At 29.9% G+C, this 11,215-nt stretch overlaps 1 protein-coding gene across 1 annotated transcript; it reads right to left on the reverse strand.

Moving 5' to 3' along the window:
• Positions 1–3,186: 3,186 nt before the first annotated feature.
• Positions 3,187–9,781, reverse strand: Phum_PHUM540850 (uncharacterized protein; the record flags this gene model as incomplete). Its single annotated transcript, XM_002431645.1, has 7 exons — positions 3,187–3,616; positions 4,737–4,818; positions 4,898–5,659; positions 5,830–6,006; positions 6,083–6,503; positions 6,580–6,800; positions 9,598–9,781. 7 exons carry the CDS (start codon positions 9,779–9,781, stop codon positions 3,187–3,189), a joined length of 2,277 nt encoding a protein of 758 aa, XP_002431690.1.
• Between the last annotated feature and the right edge of the window lie 1,434 nt (positions 9,782–11,215).

Here is an 11,215-nt window from a genome sequence, read left to right on the forward strand (position 1 = left end):
TTTTAAATTTTCATTTGATTTAATTTTTTTTTTCTTCTCTTTTTTTGTTTTTATAGTCACGCACAGGGCGCGTTGTTTCACACAAAAATCATGTTTTTCTTTTTTTTTTTTTATTTTCTGTCCGAAAAAAACAATGATAATAATAATGATAATAATAATATTTTTTTAGGTAATTTTTTTTTCGTTTTTTCGTTTCGTTTCGTTTTGTTTGTTGTTTTTGGCAAAAAAAAAAAAAATTAAATTTACCGTATTATTATGCATAAATTAATAGAATGTGTGCGTGTGTGCGTGCGTGCGTGCGTCTAAATTAATTTCGAAAAAAAAAAAAAAATTTGTATATCCGGTTCTAAACGCTGATAAAAAAAAAAAAAAAAAATTCTAGAAATTTTTTTTATCCTAAATAAAGTGGTGAAGTCGCCATTACGAAAACAATTTATTTGTTTCGTTATTGCCTAAACAGTTTTTGTAGGGGGTTAACACGTTTTTATAATGCTTGGTTATTATTATTATTATCATTGGGAAAAATTCGATTAATTTTCCGGTTCTTTCCTCTTCACCCATTTTCTCTTTTTGCATCCTTCCCTTCCCCCTCCCCCTTTCCCTCCCCCCCAGAAAAAAACATTTATTAATTGCTCTTGTAGCCGACCCGGTATACACAAAAAATAAATTTTTTTTTTTTTAAATAAATTAAATTTATTAATTTTTTGGCGCCAAAAATTTTTATATCATAATGGCGACGATGAAAAAAAAAATTTTTTTTTGTTTTTTTTTTGTTACGTATTATGTACGGTTTGCCAAATTTTTAAAAAAATATTTTCGGGGTGTTTTTTTTTTTTTAATTTATTAATAAAGTCATTAATAAATAACGCGTACGAGTAAATATTTTCAAAACGTTAATGTTTATGTTTGTTGTTGTTGTTGTTGTTTCGTGTTTTGTGTTGGAATTTTTTTATTAAATTTACGACGTGAAAAAAATTTAGCGTTATTATTATTATTATTATTATTATTATTGGTCCTGTTATCATTTTATTGAACGCTGTTGTTTTCTGTTTTAAGCTTCGTTCTTGTAAAATTGCAAAAAATATGAAAAAAAAAATTTAGATTCGATTGTCGATTTAAATTTTTTGGCGGTCGTCATGTTTAAATTCTGGGACGTTAAAAAAATATTCCAGAATTCCAGTTGTGATTTCTGTTAAAATGTTGACAGACGGTTGACGGTTGAAAAAAATTCACGGGATTCCCCGTACAAGTAAAAGTTTTCTCATGTGTGTGTGCGACAGTGGGCGTAGACACCATTAAACACCGGGGTTTCGTAAAACTTTTTTCTTTCTTTTTTTTTTTTTTTTAATGCATATCCGGTCTGGCCCATTTTTTTAACCGACTTTTTATGAGAATTTTGCAAATCCGATTTCACAACCGTGAGGGAGGAAAGATTTTAAATAATAAAAATCAATTCACATTTAAGTAATAAATAGGTGTCGCGGTTAGTTACGGTGACACCTTCTCCTCCTTTTATTTTATCCTGCTGTTTTATATTCGTAACAGGGGGGGGGGCGTCACGCACAAAAAAAAAAAAAAAATTTCCACGGCGCCGTTTCAACGGATTATTAACGAAAAAAAAGATGGCGGAAGTATATTATGTTTCGATTAGGTTTTATCGCGATAACATTGAATTAACTTAAATTATTATTTATTATTTCGTTATATTTACTAATAATTACAATTAATTAATGAAAAATTAGTAAAGTTTTTAGTAAAAAGAAAACGGAAATTTTATTTTAAATGGGTCATTTTTAAATTTGAAAAAATTTTTTTTAACGGATTTTAAGTTGGGAAAATTTGCGACGTTAGCGACGCGTACATTGTTAATGCATATATTATATATTAATATATAAACAACTGTTTTTAAAATTATTCGACAGATGGCAGTAAAAAAAAATTTATTTTATTTATTTTTATTTTTTTTAAAATGGCGGTTATTTATTTATTTATTTTTTCCTTTTAATAAAAAAAACAAATAAGTTAAACGGTATTATAATTTTAAATAATAATTTTATATTAAGAAAACAAAAAAAAAAAAAAAAAAAAAAAACTTACAAACATTTTACAAAAAAAAACAAAATGATTTAAATTATTTAAAACGATAATAACAGTTTCAAATTTTTTTTTTTTTTTTTTTTTTTTTTTTTTAATTTTTTAAATCGTTTTTCAAACATGATAAACGTTCGTTTAATTTTTTTTATATAAATCATTCATTCATTCAATCATTCACCCCTTCGCTTATTCATTCGCTCATACATTCATTTATTCATTCATTCATTCGATCTCAATATTCATTCATTCTTCGTAGAAAATAATTTTTTTTTATAGATAAATTAATTTTTAAATTTATATTATTAAAATATTTTATAAAAAATAAATTTTAATTTTGTTATTATTATTATTATTTTGGTAAAAATTTAAAAAACCAACGCGCGCACGCGCGCGCGCGTTTTTTTTTTAAATTTAAATTCGTTTATGACTACCGATTAAAAAAAAAAAAAAAAGAAAGAGTTATTATTATTATTTTATCGATCAAAACGATCCAATTCGTTTTTTTATAAACACTTAAATAAACTAATAAATTTTCATATTCGTTTAATAAAAAAAGTAATAATAATGACGATAATAATAATAATTAATAAATATTTTTTTTTAAATTAATGAAATTATTATTAATAATATTAATATAAAACAGAATTTCGATGGTTTTGTCATCCGTGAATGATGTTTTATTATTATTATTATTATTATTATTATTATTATTATTATTATTATTATTATTATTATTATTATTATTATTATTATTATTATCATTATTATTACTATAACTTCACATTACGCGTCGCTTTTTTAGTGCGAGTAAAGCCCATACGTGTGTGTGTGTGTGTGTGCGTGTGCGTGTGCGTGTGTATATATAGCACTTCATCACGTTCCAAACACAAACTATTTGTCTCGACTATTCATTGAATGTTTTTTTTTAAGTTTTTTATGTTGGTAGCATCCTACAGCTTTCGTTTACGTGGGGGGGTAAGACGCTTAATGTTAAAATTGATTATTATAAATATATCCCGGGGGATCGGGGGAAATCATTTTCCAAAAAAAAAAAAAAAATTATTTTTTTAAATAAATAATTTAAATTTGTCGTCAATATCTTTTGTGTTGAGGAGTCGATCTCGGGGGACCCTGTTGTCTCCAATCATCTTTCGAATTCGAATGTTGATTATGCTGATGATGATGATGATGATGGTGATGATGTCTTTTTTTATCGACGAATCCGGATGGTTTGACGGAAGTCACTTCGTTGACGACGATTTCGCTTCCGTCTCTCATGCCGTCGCTCATTCTACGTCCCTTCGACGAATATGCCATCGTGTCGTTCGTAGGTTCTTTACGTCTGTAATTGGGTTTCGCACCTCCTTTTCCACTCGTCGTCGTCGAGTGTAAATTTTCCCAAGCTTGCCTATAGTAACGATTTAATCCTCCGTGACTTTCGGAACTCGAAGAATCGTAGGATGCTACGGTGTTGCAATCGGGAGAAGCACGGTGGCGATAATGAGTAGTGGCACTACGATTTCTGTAAAAATAATTGTCGTGTCATTAGATATTTTTTATATAATTAAAACCATCATTTCGAATCATGACATTTTTAGTAAAACATGCGCGAGTAGCATCTCCGTCATTTTATCCTTTAATTCCATTGCGTTGAGCGGGAAAAAAAAATTTAAACGTATCGAAATTTTTCGTATTATTATTATTATTAATATTATTATTATTATTGTTTTAATAAAGAAAACGAAGCGTTATAAATAAAAAAAAAAAAGATCAACGCAAGAGTTATTAAAGGATAGAATGATATGTTGTAAGAGAGACAGCACAAAAGATTTTTTTTTTTTTTTGTCGACTTCTCTTTGTCTACATCTAGCCAAAACAAGGAAAATGTCACGAATGACAGATAAAATATAAGTAAAAAAAAAGTACCTTTTGTTTGTTTGTTTGTTTGTTTATGTAATTATAATTAATAATTAGGCATATTAATCGATTCAAATCGGATTGGAGAAATAGCCCGCGTGGTTACGATAACCCCTAGAGAACTCCCTTCTTCCTATTTGCTGATCGGGAAACGGCAATGCGAGGAGGGTGTACCACCTCGAAGGCATGGTTTGAGCGGGAGGGACCTTGCGTTTCCGGGCTCTTCTGCCGCTGGAAAAATAATACGAAGAAACCATCGATTTCCCTGCTGTCACTTTTTTTTTTTTTTTTTTTTTTTTCTAAACTAATACATATATATAAATCTTTTCTTTTCTTTTTTCTCGTGCTTTTCTTTTGCGGGCTCGCGGTGCAGAAAAAACCGGAAGGTGAAATTTTTTTTTTGGAATTGGTAGGGTCGAGGTGAGGTAACCTAATCGTTTTTTATCTGCTGTTGTGTGTCTTTGTTGTTGATCGTGATAAGGTTAGCGTGCCATGCGTAGCGATTCGTTATTAAGTAAAAAAAAAATTTATTTATCCGTCACCAAATTATTATTATTATTATTACTATTATTTATAATATTTTTCAAAAGGTTTTTTTTGTTTGTTAGTTGTTGTACTTTTCGAATGAATGAATGAATGATTTATTATTAAGAGCGTAATAAAATAAAAGCAAATTCGATTCGTGAATGAATTACAAAAAAAAAAAAAAATTTTCTTTAGTTTACCTTCTTATTAGTATGACGATTGTTGTTACCACGGCTGCTAAGAAAACGAATCCACCGAAAACTCCTAATGATATGATGGCACCTGAAAATTTAACGCAAGTTAAGTTTAAGAGCGAAAATTTAAAACAAAAGGAAAAATGGTGATAATAATTGAAGTTTACCTAAATTAAGTCTAGCACCCGCGGTTTCTCTCCTGTCTTCTTCTACCGATGATGGAATGTTAACGTTCGATTGTACATCGGAACGAATGTTGACACTGTCTGGAATTTCGTTCTCTTGAGGATGACCAGCGGTCACGTGAGGATTATTTTTCGTTTCAGAAGGTTTCGTTGATGATGTTCTGAGAGTTGGGGAAAAGTGTGATTTTTCGGTGGTTACGAAAGTACCCGACGTCGGTATTTTAGTAGGCCTTCGAACAATACCCTCGTATTCCCGATCCGTTTTAGGAGGTTGAGAAAGAGGAGGTTGAGTTGCGAGCGGAAGTCGAGGAGGTCTCACGGTCGCTTTTGATGTTGGTTTATTGGGTACGCCGACGATTCCGATCGGTCTCGTAGATTCTTCTTTACAACTCGGTGGCGGTTTGTCGTATTGACCGATGGGTAAACAAACAATTTTTTTCGATCCCACGAGTTTGAATTTTCTCGAATTGCAAGAATATTCGACGACCGTGCCGGCGATGGATATGTTATTGCTCATGAAAAATTCTCCGTTTTCGATTTCCGGCGGTGGTTCGCAAAGTATGGGTTCGCAACGCGGAGGAGGACCGTTCCACCTTTCGTCTATGTCGCATACGAGACGAGCTCTGCCGACCATGTCATATCCTTCGTCGCAAGCGTATAAAACGTGACTTAAATAACTTACGGTTCCGTTTAAAAGTTTATAACCGCCATTGTTTATTCCAGCGGGAAATCCACACGTCACTCCTATTTATAAAAAAAAAAAAAAATGCAATTATGTAATTTAATTATCTGGTAATAATTAAGTGGTGGTAGTCTTTGTTTAATTACGGGAAAAGTCTTGTGAATAATTTCCTTTTCATTCTTAATGATTTTCTCAAAAAAAAAAAAAAAAAAAAAAAAAAAAACAAACTCACTTTTACAAACAGGCGGAAATTCATTGTAAAATCCTGTCGGAAGACAAAGACGTGATGCAGGACCGATTAAAAGATGTCCTTCGTCGCATTCGTAGTCTACCGTTGCACCGACATTAAAATTCTTTGCGACCATTGTTGAATTAGGTGGTTGTTCAGGTTTACCACAAGATTTCGGTTCTGGAAAATTAAATGATGTTACTCAAAATCGAAAAAAAAAAAGATTTTGTCGTTAAATATTTTTGGTTTTACTCACGATGTTGGCAAATAAAATTAAGATTCGCATTACAGTTGGTATCTGACCAGAGCCAACCCTTGGAACCATCGTAACGAGCACAATCTTCGTTTCCTCCGGGTAAATTCCAAAAAGAAACGGTGACGTCTTCTCCGTCGAGCCATTTCCAATTGCTCCGATCTTGTGGATCTCTAACAGCACCCATCCAATACTGACTACTGGTATCACTCCTATGACGTCTCCATAATTCCCAACTTATAAATCCTTGTAAGGCAGGATTACTTTCGTCGACTAGAGTGCCGCTTCTGCTTCGGCAGAAATTTAAAGCATCGCGGAAATTAAGGGGTTGACGATTGTAAAAAATGTAACATTTTCCATTGTAAGTCGCCGTACTACCGGGTGGTTGATCTCTAAATTGAGGACAACGTTCGATCGGTAATGCCTGCCAAAAAAAAAATTTTTAAACAACTTCCTTAATTCCAACAAGGAGTTGAGTATATAGCCAAGTCATCTTATACCTGATCGGTGTATACGAACGCTTCACAAATGGACAACTGACTTGCCGTGGGACCCTCTAAATGAACGCTGACGAATGCACCGGGCATTGGCGGATTACACGGAAGGAACAATGGTTTTCCTTCTTCCAAGTGACCGGTAAATCTATTACATATGGGATTCGTACCAAGATCGGGCCGATTGTTACCAACTCTCACCACAATCGTTGCCGGTTGATTTTTACCTGTAAGGAGAACATCAACACGATTTGTTTTTCTCTTTTTCATGGAAGGAATTTTTAATGGAGTACAAACACGACACCATAAACACCTTCGGATGTTTTATACTCTTTACGCAACAAGAGTGGGAGGGGAAAAAAAATTCCAGCAAATTACTGGAAATCCGGAAAAGATATTTTTCATCATTGCCGTGCCACGATTTTAAAGTAAAACGACAAAAAAAGAAAAAAATTACGAAAAATTTCGTATGGCCCGTGGTTTTACTTTCATTTATTATTAAATGAGGGATGCATGGTGGATTACATAAAACAAACAAACAACGCACGTTATGAAGTTTTTCCAAAGGGTATAATTATTTACAGCAAACGAAATGTTGTCTTCTGATAACTTCCAAAAATCTTTTTAAATCCAAAGTTTTTTTTTATCGCGCGTTTTTTAAATTCGATCGATTTCGATGGATTCATTCTTAAGCAATTTTCCAAGAGTAGGAAAATTGATGATGACGTGTACATGCAATCGAAAAAAAAAAAATTCGATTTCTTATCTTTTCGAATGTTTCGATAACGACGATTATTACTCACGTACGAAAAAAAAAAAATTTTTCGCTACGTCTTTTTTTTTTTAAAATTTAGGTTAATCTTTATAAGTTAAAGAGATTGTTACTAATTACGGATGATGATGGTAATAATGATAATAATAATGATAATAATTAGTGTAAAAGATTAATTTGAAAAAATTTTTCGTATCGGTGTATCCGTAAAAAAAAAAAAATAACATGACTTTTTCTTCTTCTTCTTTACAAGAAACGTTGTAGAAATTTTAATTTTCGAAGGATGGGAATTTACACGAACGGATTTTCTTCTTCTTCTTCTTTTTCTTCTCAGGAAAAATCCAAAAAAAAATTAATAATAATAATAATAATAACGAATTAAACGCGTAGTTAAAAAAAAACGTTTAACGAAGCAGATTCGATCGTTATAATCAAATCGTACTTTATTATTTTATTAAAGAAAAATAAAAAAAATTATTATTACGGGTCAAAAGGTCAAAAAGAAAATAATACCGAGTTCTCAATTTTTAAACGGTACCATTATTTATTATTAGGTTTAAAAAAAAGAAAAAAAAATCCGTTAATTCGGTAATAAAAAGGCGCAAATTGAAAACCTTTCCCCCCTCGCTCGCTCCCATATAAAAAAAAAACGGTTTATATTAATAAGGTAAATTAATAATTAGTGATAAACCACTAATTACAAAGTGAAATCATTCGTTTCATTATTATTATTATTATTATTATTATTATTATTATTATTATTATTATTATTATTATCGACGTACCATTGAAAAAAAGAAAAAAAAATTACTCGTATCTAAATTATTAAGAGTAATAATAATATTCCGCAGTTTGTATACCGGAATGATTTAAAATATTCATTAATTTATTAATAATTTAACTTGCATCATTTATTATTATTATTATCATTATCATTATTATTATTATTATTATTCTCAATCGGAAGATTCTAATGGGACGGTTCGCGTAACGGTTTTTTTTTTTTTTTTAACATCATTGAAAAAATTAATTCATTAAATTAAAAAAGAAAAAAATTTTTTTTTACTACTCTAACTACGGTAGTTATATTTTGTTTTGTTTCGTTTGTTTGTTTGGGTTTTTACCGTCTTTTGCTTTTTCATTTTTCTCATTTATTGTTTATATTGATCAATTATCGATTTGCCACCGCGTTATCGTTCGTTTTTTTTTTTTACTGATTTGAATTCGATGATGAATACGAAAATGTTGTGATAATTTCATACCGTTTGTTTCGAATTAAATATTTTGCGTTAAGTTGGCATCACTGATTTAGAAAAGTTGGCATCAATGATTTAGAGAAGTTGTTACTCGAGTATTGGTTTTAAAGAGGAAAAAAAAACGGAAAACATAAAATGGCGACGATGGATCGACTTTAAAAATAATTAACGGTTAAATTGCGTGCGTAAAAATTTGCATATTCAAATATTCATAATAATAATAATAATAATAATAATAATGATGATGATGAAAATAATAATGATAATGATGGTATTTTTGCGACGGTAAATAATTAAAATTATTGCGTTTATCATTATTAATATTATTAATAGTTAATTTTTACCTTCCTGGTAATTTCTTTGGTCTATTAAATAATATTTTTGGTTTTAATGAATGAATGAATGATTGATTGAATGAACGAATGAATGAATTAATGATTAAAAATAAATAAAATTAACGACGACGTTTCGCGTAATATTATTATCATTATTTAGAAAGTTACGCGCGTATTATTTTTATTATTATTATTATTACGTGGTAAATTTAAAAGAAAAGAAAAAAAAAATTTTTTTTTTCTCGGAATTTTACGAAATTATTATTATTATTATCGAAAGGAAAAATGGGGAGGTGGTAATGAATGAAAGGTCATTAACCTGTAATAAGTTACAAAAACTTTCGATCGAATTCTATCTGGAGGGTGTGAGATGACGACGACATAATAACCGGAAATTGAATTTTTTTTTAAAAAGTGGAAAAAACGGTTTTTGTGTTGGAAAACTTGATAATATTTGCCCCCCAAAAAAAAATTTTTAACTCGATATATTTTATTTGGTTTTTCCATAATTAAAAAAGAATTTTTTTTTGTAATGAAAGGGGGGGCAGAACGTGAAACTGGAAATAATAACTGGAAAATTAATGTGGAACGTTAAAGATTAAAAAAAAAAAACTTGTCGATTTTAATAAAACGATTGAATTTTGTTTGTTTGTTTACTCACCGCAGCAACGTTTTCCAAAATCTAATCGTACCAACTGAACCATGTAAGGTTCGAGAAGGTTGACGTACCACCATGGTGATCTTTCCGGTCTCGTTAACGTGCATGTGTCTAAATTGAAAAAAGCACTCGTGCTACCGTCTATGGCTTTTTGTGGTATTCCATCTTGTTCCGTGCTTATTTGCATTGGTGCTTTTCCAGCGGCTACGTTTAAAACTGTAAATAAATAAATAAATAAATAAAAATTTCATGAGTTGGCGAAAAAACTGGAAAAGTTTTTATAAATTATTTTAAATAAAAAGGGGGAGGGGGTAAATAATTATTTGTCTCTGACGGAAGTTTTTTTTATCGTTAATCGAACAAAAACTGGAGAAAGCGAACGTGAGTCACGTTTGTGTCGTCCGTACAAGGGAAACACATTTATTTAAAAAGTAAAAAATATGTAAATTTTCTATCTCTCTCTCACTCTCTCTCACTCTTTTTCTCTGGAGGGAAATTCCATGATGTACGTTTCAAAAATTTTTCATATTTGAAAAAAAAAAAAAAATCACGTGATTTGCATTATTAATTTTTTCTCTTTTTGCGACGAAAATTTTTTTTTAAAGGTACCAAAATTAAAATTTTTTCTTATTTTTTTTTTTAAACGTTCGGTGACGTTCGTCTACGTTCGGTCACGTTCGATCAGTTTAAAATATTACGTTCGAATCGTCGAAAATTCAGGGAAGGAAAAATTAAAAAAAAAAATTTTTTTAATTTTTTTTCTTATTAAAACTTTCACTTCGTTATAAACTACGTCACATTTTGTTTATATCGAAACGTTATTATAAATTTCCATGCCACAATTTAAATCCGTTAAAAATAATGATAATGATGATGATAATAATGATAATAATAATAATGATAATAATTGTTTGTAAAAAAAAATTTTTTTTTTTTTTTTATTTCAAATCGGATTTTTATTTTTTTGCGGTTTTATCCGTCTTAATCAATTTTTTTTTTTCATCACCGTCGGAAAATTACAAGTCTTCGATCGATCGATCGAACGATCGATATAATCGATAAAATCGATTGAATGATTATTAAAATCGAATTATTTTATTATTATTTTTTTTTATATTTAAACCGAAGTGAAATTTAATTTGATAATTTTTATATAAGAAAAAAAAAAATGTAATTAATTAATGATATTCGTTATTATTTTAATCTTTTGTGTGTTAAAATTATTAATTTGTTTGTTTGTTTGTTGACAAACGCGTTGGGGAGGAGAGAGAGAGAGGGAGGGGGTGGTAAGAAATTATAAAGGTGGGATGATGATAAAAGTTTAAGTTGACGTAAAAAAATTTTGTTTTGGACGTTTTTGGGTCGATAATTTGCCAATGTGTCATGGAATCAAATAAGTCGGCTAGAAGAGAGAGAGAAAGACAGAATGAATGAATGAATGAATGAATGAGAGAACGAGAAAGAGAGAGAGAGAGAATGAGAGAATGAAAGAGCAAGAGAGAGAAAGAAAGAAAGAAAGAAAGAAAGAAAGAAAGAGGGAAAAAAAAAGAAAAAATTTTACGTTAAAAAAAGTTTCCGCTTTTCTACCAGAAAATAAATAAATAAATAATATGAATGAATG

The sequence above is a fragment of the Pediculus humanus genome, genomic scaffold, assembly GCF_000006295.1.
Source record: "Pediculus humanus corporis 1103172108290 genomic scaffold, whole genome shotgun sequence".
In the NCBI taxonomy this organism is placed as follows: domain Eukaryota; kingdom Metazoa; phylum Arthropoda; class Insecta; order Psocodea; family Pediculidae; genus Pediculus; species Pediculus humanus.